Genomic DNA, 17,851 nt, shown 5'->3' on the forward strand with positions numbered 1-17,851 from the left:
CTGATATCTACAATCATTCATTTTTGCATCTTGAGCTCTTGGCTCTTTCATCTTATTCTCCCATTATTCTACATGTTCCTTGAGCCTTCCCCTCCATTTTCTCCCACTCATACAATTAAAAATTCGTAAATAAAATTAGGGCAGGCTTCCGCCAGATGTTTGACACCCCCTTAATCCATCAGACATCTACCCTTGTATACATCTTCTTAATTGTTTTTGGTCATTTAATGGACTCCAAATTCATTAAAGATGGAGTTGGAGCATTGACAGTTAATCTTGGGCATCCCTTTCCAATTTGACCATGAAAAAGTTGCGGGAGATCTGGGTCATTGAATTAGTGTAGAAGGTTCACAGTGGAGGACAAATGCAGCAGCAAATTGTTGATCAGTGGTTGTCATTGATGTCAACCCAAGCAGCACCAGGGGCTACCCTGATCTTGCATGGGCATTTTGATTTGACAACTTACTCTATTCCGAGTCAAGGATCCTCTAGATGGATTCTACTCGTCGAAATGTTTTCGTTGATATATGGCACGCCAAGTAATTCTTCACGGTTTGAGAGATATTCATGTTTGAAGTTAGTAACCCCAGTTAGTGGGCTAAAACCCTATGGGGTTGTGGCATGGCACTCATAATTGGTTGTGGTCATTGAATAGTCAATAATTAATAATAAAAAAATTCTCCTAAAATCCCTCCAATGTTCACTTGTTAAGGACCCTCTCAACTCAAGACATTCATATAAATAATAACCCTCATATCTTCCTCTAGTAGGGATTTTATGGCTTCAAGCAGGGCATTGAGTCATTTTCGCTTTAACTTTTTCTTTCTGCGAAGCTTCAGAAGCTGAAATTAAAACCCATTTGAGTTGAAATCTTGATGAACCTCGTGACCGAATTTTCGATCTTGGTTTGCTATATTTTCAGAGATATGATCTGAGGAAGTTAGGGTTTTTGCAGGCTCCCGAATTCCATCTCAAACAGGTGATGTTGGGAAAATCATCATAACTTTCTCTCTGAGCATTGGATTTAAATTTCGTAAATAGTCACAGAAAGAGGACGGACTGTAGTTTGTTGAGTAGCATTTTCAGGGCCGAAGGTCACAACAGTGACATGTGGCACTTCGTACAAGTTCGCTCTACTGAACCAGTCTATAATCAGGTCATCATGGGAGATTGGGCATAACTCTTTCTTGAAGAATCCAATCTTAATCAAACCTGTGTAGTTGGAAAGAGGACTCAGAGGGCTATCACAGGACGAAATTTCAGACCCTGGAGATCTGAAATTACATAAATACAACAGATTCAATATCGAGCTCCTAGAAGGCAAGAAAAATCATGCATTCAAGGATCACTGCAATAAGGACCACACATCAACAGTCAAGGGTAAGTCTCCTACAACAAGGTATGTATGATTAGTGTTTACATTTGAATTTTGAGTATCATCTCTAACATATGTTATTGCAGGACAACATAAGTATATACAGTGTCTCAGTTATATCTTTATGTCTCTATATGTCACGACTAGTTTTTCGGATGTCCTATTCTTGATATTACACATTTTATGCTACATATTCTTGATGCTACACCAAGTTTGCTAAATCTATATGATGTTGTAAGTTCATGTTACTTGTCTTGTCATAGTTGATAGAATGGTCTCCGTTGTACTTATAACTTGATCCATCACAAGTCTAGGGTCTGTCATCAGTTTTTTATTGTATATATCTTTAGGTCAGTTTTGGATATAGTCTTGCACAGAGTCTAGGGCTATATCAAGAGTGGGAGACTTTGTCTACTGCTGCAGCAAGTCAACAACAAAAGTGACAAGCACACTTTAGGCATGCATTGTAATTTTTAATTTGTATTTATTCATTATTATGCACTTACATGTGTTTTGCAGGCAGAGGTAAGTTGAAGGGTATTTTGTTTTGTTTAGGGATTAGTTTCGCCAGCCAAATTTTGCATGCAAGTAGAAGAAGATTCAAGTACAACTTCAAGCAAGAATTCAAAAGCAGAAGTATCAAATCAAAGGAAGCATCGCAACAGGACATCCTTTGAAGACATGATAGCCATTCATATATTTTGAAGAAGTGTCAAGGCCAAGAGTCATCATTGTAAAGATGTAAAAGAGTCATTTGTAAAAGCATCATCATTGGAAGAGTCATTATTGTAAAAGAGTCAATGTGCCTAGAGTTGAAAAGGCATTATTGGGAGGTATAGGAGTCTCTGTTGGGATGATGTCATGGTTGGGTTGCAAGTCATAGTGTGATTGCGCGTTCGGTCAAAATCATTGTAAATCATATTGTATCGTGGATCGTTGTCCCTGGTACGGGAATCCACACTTATCTCATTTCAGTCATTATAGAGTGGCAAGGAGGTGCTAGGCTGGTGCATGAAGTCGCCTACAGGTTGGAGCCTATGAACACTTCAGGGTGGTAGGTTGGTCTAGGATGTTGGGGCATCCATTCAGTTGACTACTGAAGAAACCAGGGCATTGGGGCATCCTTCCAGTGGGAGCTGGAGACGAATGCTTTTCTAGAATTCTAGGAAGTTGTTGCTTTCATTTCAGTTGGGGCTGAAGATTAAAGAATTTATTAGAACTTCAAGTCAAGCTTAATGAGCCTATTCCCATCTTTTGTGATAACACAAATGCCATCAGTATCTCCAAGAATCCTGTGATACATTTCAAAACGAAGCACATTCCAATTAAATATCATTTCATTAGAGAGCAGGTCACCGAAAAGAATATCAAGCTTGAATATGTTGGCACAAAGGAACAAATTACTGACATCTTTACCAAACCATTACCTCGTGAAGCATTTGAGTATCTTCGCCAAAAGCTTGGGATTCTCCCAAGTTCTCATTAGAATCTTTCTCTTATCTAACTAAGTAGAAAGGGGGAGTGGAGGTGTGTACAGGTCCGCAGGATGATAGTTTGTCAGGGGGAGTTACCCTTTGCCATTGATGACAAAGGGGGAGAGAAGGCAGTAGGAAGAGGTGTCATGATCGCAGGGGGAGTACTTGTGTTTCCATCAATGCCAAAGGGGGAGATTGTTGATCAGTGGTTGTCATTGATGTCAACCCAAGCAGCACCAAGGGCTACCCCGATCTTGCATGGGCATTTTGACTTGACAACTTACTCTATTCTGAGTCAATGATCTTCTAGATGGATTCTAATCATCGAGATGTTTCCGTTGATATATGGCACGCCAAGTAATTCTTCACGGTTTGAAAGATATTTATGTTTGAAGTTAGTAACCCTAGTTAGTGGGCTAAAACCCTATCGGGTTGTGGCATGGCACTCATAATTGATTGTGGTCATTGAATAGTCAATAATTAATAAAAAAAGATTGCTCCTAAAATCCCTCCAACGTTCACTTGTTGAGGACCCTCTCAACTCAAGACATTCATATAAATAATCACCCTCATATCCTCCTCTAGTAGGGATTTTGTGGCTTCAAACAGGTCATCGTGAAATTTTCACTATAACTTTTTTTCTGTGAAGCTTCAGAAGCTGAAATTAAAACCCATTTGATCCAACATCTCGATGAACCTCGTGACCAAATTTCAGATCTTGGTTCGCTATATTTTCAGAGATATGATCTAAGGAAGTTCGGGTTTTTGCAGGCTCCCGAATTCCATGTCAAACAGGTGATGTTGTGAAAATCTTCATAACTGTCTCTCTAAGCATTGGATTCAAATTTCGTAAATACTCACAAAAAGAGGACAGACTATAGTTTGTTGAGTAGTGTTTTCATGGTCGAAGGTTGCAACAGTGACACGTTGCACTTCATACAAGTTCGCTCTACTGAACCAGTGTATAATCAGGTCATCGTGGGAGATTGGGCATAACTCTTTCTTGAAGAATCCAATCTTGATCAGACCTGTGGGGTTGGAAAGAGAACTCAGAGGGCTATGACAAGACGAAATTTGAGACCTTAGAGATCCGAAATTACATAGATACAACAAATTCAATATCGAGCTCCTAGAAGGCAAGAAAAAATCATGCATTCAAGGATAACTGTAGTAAGGACCACACATCAACAGTCAAGGGTAAGTCTCCTACAGCAAGGTATGTATGATTAGTGTTTACATTTGAATTTTGAGTATCATCTCTGACATATGTTTTTGTAAGGCAACGTAAGTATATACAGTGTCTCAGTTATATCTCTATGTCTCTATATGTCACAATTAGTTTTTCGGATGTCCTATTCTTGATACTACACATTTTATGCTACATATTCTTGATGCTACACCAAGTTTGTTAAATCTATATGATGTTGTAAGTTCATGTTACTTGTCTTGTCATAGTTGATAGAATGGTCTCTGTTGTTGTACTTAGAACTTGGTCCATCACAAGTCTAGGGTCTGTCATCAGTTTTTATTGTATATATCTTTAGGTCAGTTTTGGATATACTCTTGCACAAAGTCCAGGCCTATATCAAGAGTGGGAGTCTGTCTGCTGCTCCAACAAGTCAACAACAAAAGTGACAAGCACACTTCAGGTACGAATTGTAATTTTTAATTTGTATTTATTCATTATTATGCACTTACATGTGTTTTGCAGGCAGAGGTAAGTTGAAGGGTATTTTGTTTTGTTTTGGGATTGGTTTCGCCGGCCAAATTTTGCATGCAGGTAGAAGAAGATTCAAGTACAACTTCAAGCAAGAATTCAAGAGCAGAAGTATCAAATCAAAGGAAGCATTGCAACGGGACATCATTTGAAGACATGACAGCCATTCGTATATTGTAAAGGAGTGTCAAGGCCAAGAGTCATCATTGTAAAGATGTAAAAGAGTCATTTGTAAAAGCGTCATCATTGCAAGAGTCATTATTGTAAAAGAGTCAATCTGCCTAGAGTTGAAAAGGCATTATTGGGAGGTATAGGAGCCTCTGTTGCGATGATGTCATGGTTGGGTTGCAGGTCATAGTGTGATTGAGTGTTTGGTGAAAATCATTGTAAATCATATTGTATCGTGGATCATTGTCCCTGGTACGAGAATCTACACTCTTGTCTCATTTCAGTCATTATAGGGTGGCAGGGAGGTGCTAGGCTAGTGCATGAAGTCGCCTACAAGTTGGAGCCTGTGAACACTTTACGGTGGTAGGTTGGTCTAGGATGTTGGGGCATCCATTTAGTTGACCACTGATGAAACTAGCTCGTTGGGGCGTCCTTCCAGTGGGAGTTGGAGAAGAATGCTTTTCTAGAATTCTAGGAAGTTGTTGCTTTCATTTCAGTTGGGCCTGAAGATTAAAGAATTTATTAGAAAAGCGTTCGGTGGTTTTTGACCCGGAGGGGGTTTTCCACCTAAAATTCTTGTGTCGACTGTGTTCTTTTATTTACTGTTATTACTGCATAAACATTAATAATAATTGAAAATTAACTAATGCTCTGAAAAGATTTAAAAGTGCTAATTGCTAAGGAAAACTGACTCACCGCCCTCTCAGCATTTCCAACACAAATGTGGTGACATCACCCAGGGATTGACCCTCCCTCGCAATTTGCATGGGTCATCCAATCACAAGGCCTGATCCAATGGCCGAGGTGGATTGCGTGTGGATTTGGTGTGTTACCTCACCAAACCACCCACAATTAACAACAGCTGTTGGATCTACAAAATGAATCAAATGACCAGGTGGAAGGCTCCAAGCTCTTGTGGTGGTTCCAACAACCCATGTCATCCCAGACTTCATCACCTCTACAATGGTCGAGTTGGGTGCTCCTGCATCAAAAATGGAAGAGGGGTTGACAATCTTTCTCTGGCTAAAATACTGCTGTTTAAGCCATTGGGATCATTTTGAACTCTGTTTTTTCTAAAGTATTTTTTTTACAGTAATGTGCAAGTTACATACAAATGGAAAACCTCTCCATCACTTATCTTCTAATTTTTCAGAGTCACCACATTTATTTAGAGACACATGTGCTAGAAGCATAGTGCATCTCAACGGAGCATTTGGATGAATTATAGAACAAATATTGGGAGCAACGAAGGCACCAGCAACAATGAGAAAGTATGGATGGTGGACAGCACTCAAGATAGCATGTCAATGTCATAACTTAAACATTGATTAAAGGTCAACTCTCACCCAACCATCAATAACCAAAAATATCAGTATCATGAGTTAAGTGGTAAAACATGAAATTATTCTTAAAAGCATGCAAACATTCGAGGTATGACAATTTAATGAACATGGAGAGGCTCATTATTTTTATCTCTATTATCAAAAGATAGGAAACAGCAGTGTCATCTTGTGTTGATCTATCTAGATTCTATATTCATTTCTTGTAAATTTGCATGTGTAGTTTTTTTTTTTTGCTCATCTATTGTGTATTTATTTTCCCTCAAGTAAGCCACTATGAGAAAATCGTCTGGAGAAAACCCAACATTAAGATGAACTTCTTGTAAAAAATCTAATTTAATAACATCATTGTCAAAAGAGATCCAAAACAGGAACACAACTGATATTCATTAATAAATGCCGGGATATTAAGTAATGATAGTTATCCTATACACTGTAGAATGCTGCACCTGAATTTTTATAAAATAAAATATTAAAATCCATATATGATTATTAGCAGCACAATTATGAGACATGATGCTTCTGAGTATAGGCCTATTCAATTCGAAATTACCAGGTATTCAACAAGTTTGCAATCTTCAATAGCAATTGATTCTGCAATATCCCAGCATCCTTTCTCTACCAGCTTTCTCAAGGTACTGAAATGTGATGTGGCACCAAAATGATTACGAACTAGAAAGAATAAAAACATGAGTCATAACTTGTATACAGAAGTTGGTAGTCATAAGTGATGCAATATAGATTTAATACCTTTATATAATATATGAAATTCTGAATGGAGCAGTCTGTATACCTTTTTCTGTATTGATGATATGCATCAGGAAACTCCAACTGCAAATTATATTTTTTCACGATGTTATAGGCCCTCTTGAACATAGTCATCTCCATACACTGCTGCACTAGGGAGCAGATCATAGTCTTCCCCATGTACACTGCCCATTCTTCTGCTGCTTCAAACTGATTATCACAAATCATTGTAACCAGGAAGTCATGGGGGCTAGAGTGTTGAAGAGAGAATTGCTTTAACAGGGCCACAGCACTAGTATACAGACGTGCTTTGATCAATCTTAGAATGAATAGTTCCAGGCATGCCTTTACTTTCTGGATTTTCTCAGCCTCATCTAGCAAAGGCATGTGCACAATTTTCTCCAGATCCCTTAATTGAATGCCAAAAACTGTGGCCAATTTAACCAGGATACGCTCGCCTACAGTCACTATTCCCATAATTACATTTAGGAAAATTCTAGATGCCAGCATCCGTGCTTCAGCAGCATCAGCAAAAGACACGTTATTTTTGTCCAAACAAGTAAGAGCCGAAGTTAACAAGTGGCTAAGGGCTTCATTGTTGTGAGTGTCAATAAGATTCAAGATACTGAGGCAGTATACAACATAAGTAGCAGGTCCAGGTGGTGGGGCACTAACCAAAGCAATTACAACTTGTTGACGAAGAACCTGGAACTTTATAATCGCTTTGCCATTTCCTGTCAATAAAAAACTAAATCAGATGAACAGTTTGACATTGCATCCCCCAAGTGTTGAGATTTATAAGGCTTAAGTTTCAACCTAAGATCAACAGAACTAACATTTATAAGGGTCAACAGAAAAATCGATGGAACCAAATCTCAGCCATATTCTCAAATGGCCTCCTCACAAGTGCACTAGAGAGAAAGTGCAAAACCCAAGCACAATTGCTGGAAAAAAGAAAGACACAACCACCCTGAGAGAAAGATGCCAATCACAAGAGAGCACCATTATTAAGTGCCCTTAGGCTTATAACACTTTGTGTTTTAAATCAAGAAGATCACAGGATGATATAAAATAAATGACATCTTGAGTTGTGTATACACAACTCAAGTGAGGCACAACATTGAGAGGGATTATGTACCCACAAAACAAGGGCACATACACCAAGAGGGTTATTAGCATTACACATCAAGTTTGACTAGGTTGGCCTTAACCATACATAGTAATACAATATAAGAATAAAGGATATGGAATTAGCCATAATCACAAACAATAATAATACATGAGCCATGCCCATACGTATAGATTACACTAACAATTCCAACAGCCCCTCTTCAGCTGAATAGGGGTCACAAAGAGATGCCATTATGGCATAACATCCCCCCTAAATAGTACTGCAAAGTTGCAAACTATTGAAAATGGAACCCAACCAGAGAGAAAAATCAATGGAACCAAATCTCAGCCATATTCTCAAATGGCCTCCTCACAAGTGCACTAGAGAGAAAGTGCAAAACCCAAGCACAATTGCTGGAAAAAAGAAAGACACAACCACCCTGAGAGAAAGATGCCAATCACAAGAGAGCACCATTATTAAGTGCCCTTAGGCTTATAACACTTTGTGTTTTAAATCAAGAAGATCACAGGATGAGATAAAATAAATGACATCTTGAGTTGTGTATACACAACTCAAGTGAGGCACAACATTGAGAGGGATTATCTGCCCACAAAACAAGGGCACATACACCAAGAGGGTTATTAGCCCTACACATCAAGTTTGACTAGGTTGGCCTTAACCATACATAGTAATACAATATAAGAATAAAGGATATGGAGTTAGCCATAATCACAAACAATAATAATACATGAGACATGCCCATGTGTATAGATTACACTAACAATTCCAACAGCCCCTCTTCAGCTGAATAGGGGCCACAAAAAGATGCCATTATGGCATAACATCCCCCCTAAATAGTACTGCAAAGTTGCAAACTAGTGAAAATGGAAACCAACCAGATTTTGGTGATGACATCTACATGCTGTCAGTTGAAGGAACAAAGACAGGCTCACTATGCCCTAGACCATAGAGATGATGGATATGCTGCAACCAAAGCTGAACATATCTAGTTTTCTGATGATCCACAAGATTATGAGTTAGTTTGATGATACATTGACTATCAAAATAGAAGGGGTGGGGGCCCTTTTGAGGAAGACCCAACTAACGAAGAATCATCCTCATCCAAACAAGATTCTTCCCAGCTAGGAGAGCACTGGCATGCTCAACTTCCATAGAAGGTAGAACAACAGTCTGTTGCTTCTCAGAAGTAGAACACAATGAAACTAGTCCAAAACCGAGTTTAGACTCTAAACAATAACCAAAAGGTGAAACAACACCCATCAAAATCACCAGCCTACTCTACATTAGATAATCCTTGAATATGAATAGCCCCTCCTGCTGCATAGTAAATTACCTTCTTTCTGTGAGAAACCTTTCACAAGAAGCCTGGTCTTATGCTCGTCAATCTATCCATCAGTACCATAATTGGTCTTAACCATTTACAACTGAACTAACAATATTCTTACCCTTAGGTAAGGGAATCAATTCCATCGTCTATTTTTTTATCAAAGCCCCATAATCCACAGCCATAGCTGCTACCCATTCAGCAGAGTTTTTGCCTTGTTTTGAAGTGGGGAGGTCTTTGCTATTGAAGAATGTAACTAGTGTCGGACTTCATAATTGTACTTGAGTCATGATGTAATGTATTTATCAAAAGAAAGAAATATTATTTTATTATTAAAGAAATTGACTTATTAAAGCATGGGTTTCATGCTTGGGTCAATTGTTTTTAGGTTAAAGCCTCCATTGAAGGCTTCTAGGGTTTATGTCAAGTGTCCTTGTCCGTGTCATAATGTAAATAACCCTTCTTGGGATTTATTTTTCAAGAAAGACATTTATTTTATTGTAAAATAGGCCCATTAGGCCTCCTCCACCAAGTCGGCCTCAAACTGGACAAGTTGGCCTAAACTGAGGGAGAAATACCTATATAAAGGCAGCAACTTGACCTCATTTGACACACTCACTCATCAGGTTCGATCTGCAAATTTTGGGGCTAGAAAAAGTGTGAATTTCAAGGAAAGAAGAGGAAAGGGCTAGTGAAGAAGAAGGAGGTCTCTCTCAAGCATAAGAAGTCGAAATTCTCTCCCTCCCTCTCTCTCTCACATGTGAAGCTGTGAAGCTATTGGAGGGGATGAAACTTACAACGCTAAAGATGGGCCAAAATTTTGTAGCTGGGGGTTGAAATTCAGTAGTTGGGAAGTCGAATTTCTGGATTGTTGATGGGCTAAAGTGTTGATAAATCTAGGGCAAAGATATTAAGCAATTTCTCTGCTTGTGTGAGCTTTTTACTTCTTTAGATTGGGATCTTCCTTTACTTAGGTTATTAGTGTTCTTCTTCATCAAACAACTACCAATGCATGAACATAAATAGACAACAGACACGGAATGTAGGCTATCAGCCAGGGCCAAAACCTCTCACTCTTCGAGAGGAAAACCCACACAAATTCTTCTTATAGAGATTCCAATTGACGAATACCAAGACCACAACGCTTAACCTATTTACCACTCCAAGACCAAGACACAAGTTCTCTTGACAGTCAACCTTTTGCTCCTTTCCTCTTCTTGATTCCTCTTCCACTTCGACCTTCTTAGCACCGAGACACTATCACCACCGAGATCTTCTTATTGTGGTAGTACTGAGATCTTATTCACTGTGGTAGCACAGAGATCCTTTTGTTGTGGTAGCACCGAAATCCTTTTGTTGTGGTAGCACTGAAATCCTCTCACTGTAGTAGCTTTGAACCCTTATCACTGTGATAGCACCAAACTTATTTGTTGTGGAGGCATCGAGATATAGCACTGAAACATTTACTGTGATATATCACCAAAGTTCTGCCTTCTTGATCTTCACTGTAATCCGCTTTCTATCTTAGAAAATTATGCAGAGAATATCCCTGTGATCTATCCGAACTTCACTCTGAAATTATCCGAAATTCTTTTTGCAATAAGGCCGAGTTTTTTTACCCTTATCTGAGCTCTTTCACTAAATTTTGTCTCTGCAATTGTCATCCAAATTTCAGAGGTGATCGAACTGCTTGACTGTGGAATAGGTCGAGCTGCCTATTTATAGTAGTCTCTCCATGTATATTAGCCGACATGACCATATGAAGAGTTGTGTCTCCAATTTAGGTGAGCTGACATGAGTTCTATATTTCATCTTGAAGCTGACTTGAAGAAGGATAGCTTGTGCTTGTCTTGGAGGGCTACTTGACAATCCTATTGACTTATATACATTTGCAACATGCCTAAGAAGCGTTCTCCATACATGACATTGACTCTCTTTGACTTTTATGACTAGATGACAAATCCTAAAGGCGCACAATGGGAGCCATCTAAAAATAAAATTCCTTGCTCATGAAACCCATGAGGCAAGAATTACAATAATAATTTTATTTTCCTTCTTTACATCATTTGCATAAAATCACAATTACACGTCATTATGAAGACCAAACCTAGTTACTTTCCAACATAAAGTTGTTGGATAAGAAAAGACTACTAAATCATCTTGTAAGATTCAATTGGTGGAGGAAGGTCTATTGGTCTATCTCATTTTGTATCTATTGAAGGAAGAGTTCTTGATTGGGTTTTCCCCTATATAGGGGTTTTAGACCTAGCTGAGTGCCTACTGAAGGAAGAGTTCTTGACTGGGTTTTCCCCTTATATAGGGGTTTTAGACCTAGCTAAGTGCCTACATTTGGTGTCCATGATCTTCATGTTTTTGCTTTGATAATTGATTGATGAGAAGAAGATAAAGAAAGAACATAAAGAAGTTAATAAAAGCATAATAATATGACAAGTAATTATCAATATAAGAAAAAATTTCTCCCTTTCTGATTTTCTAACAAGGTGTTGTAGCGGCTACAACCACCCTCCAAAATTTTGGCTCGCATGCAAATTTCGGAGCGTACCTTGGATCCTGCAATCGATCATCCTTGGTCACTTGTTGGTAAGCAGATGATCTCAAGCATCCCCTCCATGATCTTAAGAGTTGTTCATGTTCTCACCTTTATGCAGCATGTGTCACCTTTGGGCATAGGGGTTGTTGTTTGGCATACAAAGGGAATGTTGTTTTGCTTCAAGGGAATTGTGTGTGTATGAGTGGTTGTCATCACATAGACATGTTTCACACTCACTTCACACACTCTTGTCATGAAGGTTGCTGCATCAAGCAAAGTATGTCTTATGCATTCTGGATGGTCTATGTTGTGTCACTAAGTATCCGTGTGCGTTCACAGTCGAGTCTTGTCACTGTTTATATTTGTATCACTAATCTCACACTTAGCCATTTCCCAAGCAACCTAGCCTCATCCATTTTCCCGAAACTTTGCACTTTGCTTCTGCAACCATCAAGCTTCCTCCCTTGCTTGCTGAAACCCTGCAGTGCGCAGAGACCCCAACATCCCCTTGCATCCAAAACTACGCAGTGGTTTCCTCCAATGTCCTTCCCCGGCCGGAACCCACCGTCAACAAAAACTGCACAATATTGCCTCTCAACTGCCCGGGCTGCACTACACTTAGAAATTGCGCAGAGGTGTCCTCCCAGGACCCCTGTCCCGTAGCAGTTTCTTGTGCCTCAAAAATGCGCAGTGTTGTCCAAGCTGCCTTGTCTGTCTTACATTCAGAAACTGCGCAAATGGGCCTCCCATGGCCTCATCCCAGCAACAGTCACTTCCTGCTGAAACCACACTGATCCATCGCTCAGTGACTACAGGAAAAGGTGACATGCTGAGATCACTCCCAAGGAGTCGAGGAGAAGGACCAAGAGGAGCCTCCCATGGCCTCATCCCAGCAACAGTCACTTCCTGCTAAAACCGCGTTGATCCATCGCTCAGTGACTACAGGAAAAGGTGACATGCTGAGATCACTCCCAAGGAGTCGAGGAGAAGGACCAAGAGACCAAGTAATGGAAAAAGATCAGGACCGCATGCAAACTCCGTCAGATGCATGATCATCTCGAGGGTAAGTATGGTAAGTAAAGAACACCTTTCGAAGTACACCTCTTAGTTGAGTTTGCAAGACTGCTTGTCATTGTCATATCATCTTGTCCTCAGTAACATGCATGTGCGCAAACACAAAAGGTCATTTCATGTGTTTCCTCTACATGTCTTGCTTCCTTTTCACTTGTTTGACCAATTGTCGTCTTCGACATGTTGATTGCTATGTCATGCTTGCGACCTTGTTCTGGTGATGTTGAAGGTTTGTGTTTGAGTTGTGTTCGTTATGTAAACATCTATCGCACTCACACACGATGTTGTAAGCACTGTCGCGCAAGTGTCGTCACGGTCATCCGAAGGTCTATCCGAAGTGTCGCACTTGTCACTTTCATCATTAGACAGTCCCGCAGTTAGTCACACTAAGCATATGTTGTCTTGTTGGTTTGAGATGTCTTGTCATCAAGTCATGTTGAGTGTTCACAAGGTCATGTATACATGAGTTCACTCGCTCACACACTTAACCATTTTGCCGAATATTTGTCGACCGGACCACCCTCCATCAATTGGACCTCTATTGAGCTGCACTACGCAATCTCATCCCTTAGTGACCAAGTACTGCTGCCCACAATTGCGTAGAGCTTGAGGTGTTGATTTTTGGTAGCATCAAATGTGCTCTAGCCATGAAAATTGGTGGAGAGGCTAAGGAACATGAGATCTCCAAGACCTAGAATTCATTTGGAGAAATTCCACCCGGATGAAGAGATATTAAAATAATTAATATTTTTAATGGGGTTCCTAAGTCTAAACTTAGGAAAATTAAAATATTAATGTGTATTAATATAAAATGGGTGAGAAAGTTCTAAGTGACGAGGATCAAGCCAGATCTAATCTTAGTTGTTGATTAGAGACTTAATCTCGGTTGTTGAATCGTCAACAGGAAAAGTATAAGAGGAGGCTTGAGGGTCAACTGGAGATACATCAAGAGAGATCAAAAAATTCGATTTTTTGGCGCTGAGTTTGCTGAGGAAGTCAAGTGAGTGATCAGTTGCAGTGAGAGGCAGTTCAGCAAGGGATTTTGATCCAAGGCTAAAGCATACATATCAGAGAGGCAGCAAAGTGCCAGAAGAGACAACGCAGAGCCTAGGAGGGCTGACGCAAAGGCTAAGGAGGCTAGCGCAGAGGACGCAAAGGGTCATAGAGGCTGACACAGAAGCCGTAGACGCTGACACAGAAGTCGAAGAGGGCTTCAGAGGCAGTGTTAGGAGCATCTGTGGGGCAGACTGGGAGCTGATCAGCTGACGCAGAGCCGAGGAAGGGTGACGCAGTTCTAGAGGAGTGCTTGGAGTAGCTTTCGTTGTCCAACACAAGGAACAGCCAAAGTCACTGTGGGATTGTTCATTCGGTTGCTAATTTGTCGGAATATCCAGTCTCTGGATAGAGGTACTACTATCGAAGATATTCTTTGAAGGGTGAGCCATTTTTGGCACCCTAGTTGTATTCAGAAATCTATTTAATAATAAAACCCTCATATATGTTGCACCAATTTTCCCGAATTGGGTTTTTCCACGAACGATTGTCCAAAAATAACGGTGTCCCTTGTGTTGTCTCAGTTTATTTCAGTTGATTTGTATATTTGTGAAGGTTACAATTGTGTTTACTTCGATGTTTATGTTATTAAATAACTTGCTAATGTAAAGAAAAAATAGGAGATAGTAAACCAGACATTGTAGTAGGGGTTTATGATGTGTTGGATTTAGAAATTTTCACATGGTATCAGAGCGATTGCAAATCAAGGAGGACTGAAGACACTAGCCGAAGAAATCTGAGGATTTGCAGCAGAGAAGCAGTTGTCCTGAGAGACAACGCTGCTCTAGAGCTAAAGAGGCAAGAGGAGTGAGTGCAAAGAGGGTGATGCAAAGGCTCATGCAGAGCTAGTGTCAGCATTCTGAGCCAGGATAAGGGCCAGTGCAGAGGCAGAGAGGGGCAGAACAGGCTCACGCAGAGCCACGTCATCCTTCTCAAACAGGAAGGATTGATGCAGTAAGCCGGGAGTAGCAGATTCAGCCTACACTGTGATTGCGCAGAGCCTAAAGAGCTCAGATTCTTCAGTTGTCGGGGCTATGGGAGCTGTGTAGATTGTGATTTGAGGAGCTGGTGGGACATTGTGTCTGTCAGTGCAGAACAATGTCTAAGGAGATTGAACCAAGGTAGACAGAAGCACTACCTCGACGGATTTCTAGCCAAGAAATCTAGATCCGGGTTGTAGCGGCAAGGGTCATAGGTCTTGGAATTCGTTAATTGAAGTTCTATAAGAAGAGAAGAATTCTTGTGGGCTTTCCTCTCAATTGGAAAGGTTTTGGCCCTCCCTGATCGCCTACATCTTGTGTCCTATTGTCTCATTGATTTTATTGTTTGGTAGTTGTTAAAGAACGCTAATAATAATCAAGTGCAAGAAGAAGCTAATCAAGTTAAGTAAAAATACATCACAAGCAGTTATCAAAGTAAGAGAAATCACCTAATCTAATTACCCATAGACTTCTCAACATGGTATCAAAGCTAAGGTGACAAGACAAGGAAAGGCAACTTAAAGGACACTCAAGGGCCGAAGCAATAGAAAAGCATCTAAGAAGCCCCAAGAAGTTTAGTCAAGAGAGAAAAAGAAGCCTAATACTTAACAAAGAAAGAAGAAGGAGAAATGACGCATCTTAGATCTATTTTTGGGCTATATTCCTCCACACGTGCGAAGATTAGGGCATCGTCTTGCAGCAGAAAATTCTGAAGTATAAGCTACTCCAAGAGAACCGAAGTTTTGGGGCAAAAGAAGTCTCCCTTGCAAACCAAATTAATAAGAAGATGATTCCATCTCAAGCAAAGGAGAAAGGAGACAAATCCATCCATCTTCTAGTTACATGTATGAACTAGGGTTTCTGCAGAAGAAGCCGAAATTGCAATGTTGCAACAACAAGTCGAAAATCTGAAGCAGGGCCAAAATCTAAAGTTGTAAGTTTGACAAGTGTGACTAGAAGGAACTAAGAAGACCTCAAAACCCTAGCTCATGCATAGAAGAACTACACATTGAAGCATCTAAAAGTCTCTACATTCTGCAGAAGCAGGAAAAAGCATACTCATTGCCATCAAGGAATCAAGGTGATCTCACTCTCGTTGAAGGATCACTTTTGAAGGAAGACATCTTCTATCATCATCAAAATCAAGAAGGCATCAAGTTGAAGATATTAACATCTTCACTTGACAATTAAGTATATTTATATCTACATTTGAATCTATCAAAATGACTTCATTTTGCAAGGAGAGCAACAAATTGGTTGGGTTGTCAAACTTTCTTGCATGGAAGAAGAGGATAGATTTGATCCTCATAGAAAATGAAGTCGTTGAGCATGTTAAGGGTTTTGTCACTAAACCTCCAAAGGAAGAAGCTCAAGCTCTAGCTGAATACATGAAAAGGGAAATAAGGGCTCAAAGAATCCTTATGTAGCAAAATTGGAAAAGTCAAAAGACATCTATGACAAACTGGTGGAATTATTCTCCGTAAGTACTGCAGGAGAAGTGATATCATTGAGAACCAAGCTCTACAAGATGATGATATCAAAGGAAGAAGGAATAGCCTCATACTTCATGAGGGTGTCAGAAATACGAGACCAACTGCAAGAGTTGGGGGAAATCATGAGAAATGACCACCGTGGTACTAAATACACTACCTGATGGATGGGACAACTTCGTATCAAGCATTTTTGGAAAGAAGGAAGCCACCTCATTCAGTGAACTCTAGTCATTGTGTAAAATTGAAGTAAACCAGGTTAAGAGCAAAAACCGATGTAAGACCAATTGAATAAGTTCAAGCACTTGTTGCCATGTCTAAAAGAAAAGGGAAGGTTTGAAAAAATTTGGTCCTCGAAAAAAGAAGAAGGATATGCCAAAGATCTAATGCTATGACTATCAGGAATATGGGCATCACAAGAGAGATTGTCTAAAATTCAAGAAGGACAACAAGAGCAAAGAAAGAAATAAAGCTCATATATGATATCACCAAAGAAGTGGAAGAACCTAATGAGAAGAAATTGAAAGGGATAGATCTTCACTATTGGGGTTCCTCCAATGCATAGCAAGGAGAAATCGAAGGTGAAAAGACCTATACCATGACAGTCAAAATGAGAAGCATTATGACTAAATGCATCTTAGTAGAAGATGGCATCCTATTAGAAGCATACTGTTAAAACAAGAGCTCATTAGAAAAGCTTGAAAGCATAGTCGATGTAGAAGTCTACATGATTGTAGCATAAAGGAAGTAGCTCTTAGTAACCTCATTGAAAGCATAAGTAGTACTTATGGGAAAAGAAAAGTCATCTAAGATAGAAAGAACTCATCATGTATCATCATTATTAGGAAGGAGCATTTGCAGGATGAGGATAATCAAGATCCTCCGTCGGAATCTTCATTGGAAGGTTCACCTTGTTGGAATTTCTAAGTTCTAACCATTAGAAATTCTTCCTGTACTATCTGATTTATTTCTTCCTACTTGTTCAGTTACTTAACAAGTTATTTACCATGTAAATACTGAAAATAAATACAAGTACAGTATCAACACATACAAATCATCAACTAAAAGCAGTGTTACTTGGGAGCGGGAGCGAAAGCGGGGAGCGGGAGTGAAAATAGGTGCGGGAGCAACATTTTTAGAAGCTCCCAGTTTGGGAGCGAATTCCGGGGCGTTTTTTATATAATATATTTTTTTATATTTTGATACATATATGTCAACAAAAACATGTAGAATGATGAATTAGATATAAAAAAAACATAGATTGAACCATATAACAACAATCATCTAGAAGTTATAATCTTCATCAACCACGTCCACAAGTTAGTAACATAGTAACATACAACATATTGAGTCTCATGATTCATCAATCTTAAAGTTTCAAGCTTTCAAAATTCAATATATAACATTTATCATCATTGATCACCAAAG

At 39.5% G+C, this 17,851-nt stretch overlaps 1 protein-coding gene across 11 annotated transcripts in view; it reads right to left on the minus strand.

Moving 5' to 3' along the window:
* The window catches only part of LOC149262923 (uncharacterized), a 302,883-nt gene that overhangs the window by 235,186 nt on the left and 49,846 nt on the right, over positions 1-17,851 (minus strand). For all 11 annotated transcript variants that reach the window (XM_089425435.1, XM_089425464.1, XM_089425465.1 and 8 more), the window contains exons 2-3: positions 6,869-7,556; positions 6,629-6,713 (exon numbers count right to left, since the gene is read on the minus strand). In XM_089425435.1, the coding sequence (XP_089281561.1) occupies positions 6,629-6,713; positions 6,869-7,556 (773 nt within the window). The remainder of the gene's footprint in view (positions 1-6,628; positions 6,714-6,868; positions 7,557-17,851) is intronic.

This window comes from Pinus tabuliformis, chromosome 6 (assembly GCF_031772625.1).
Source record: "Pinus tabuliformis cultivar Carrire ecotype Pingquan chromosome 6, CPIR1, whole genome shotgun sequence".
Lineage (NCBI taxonomy): Eukaryota > Viridiplantae > Streptophyta > Pinopsida > Pinales > Pinaceae > Pinus > Pinus tabuliformis.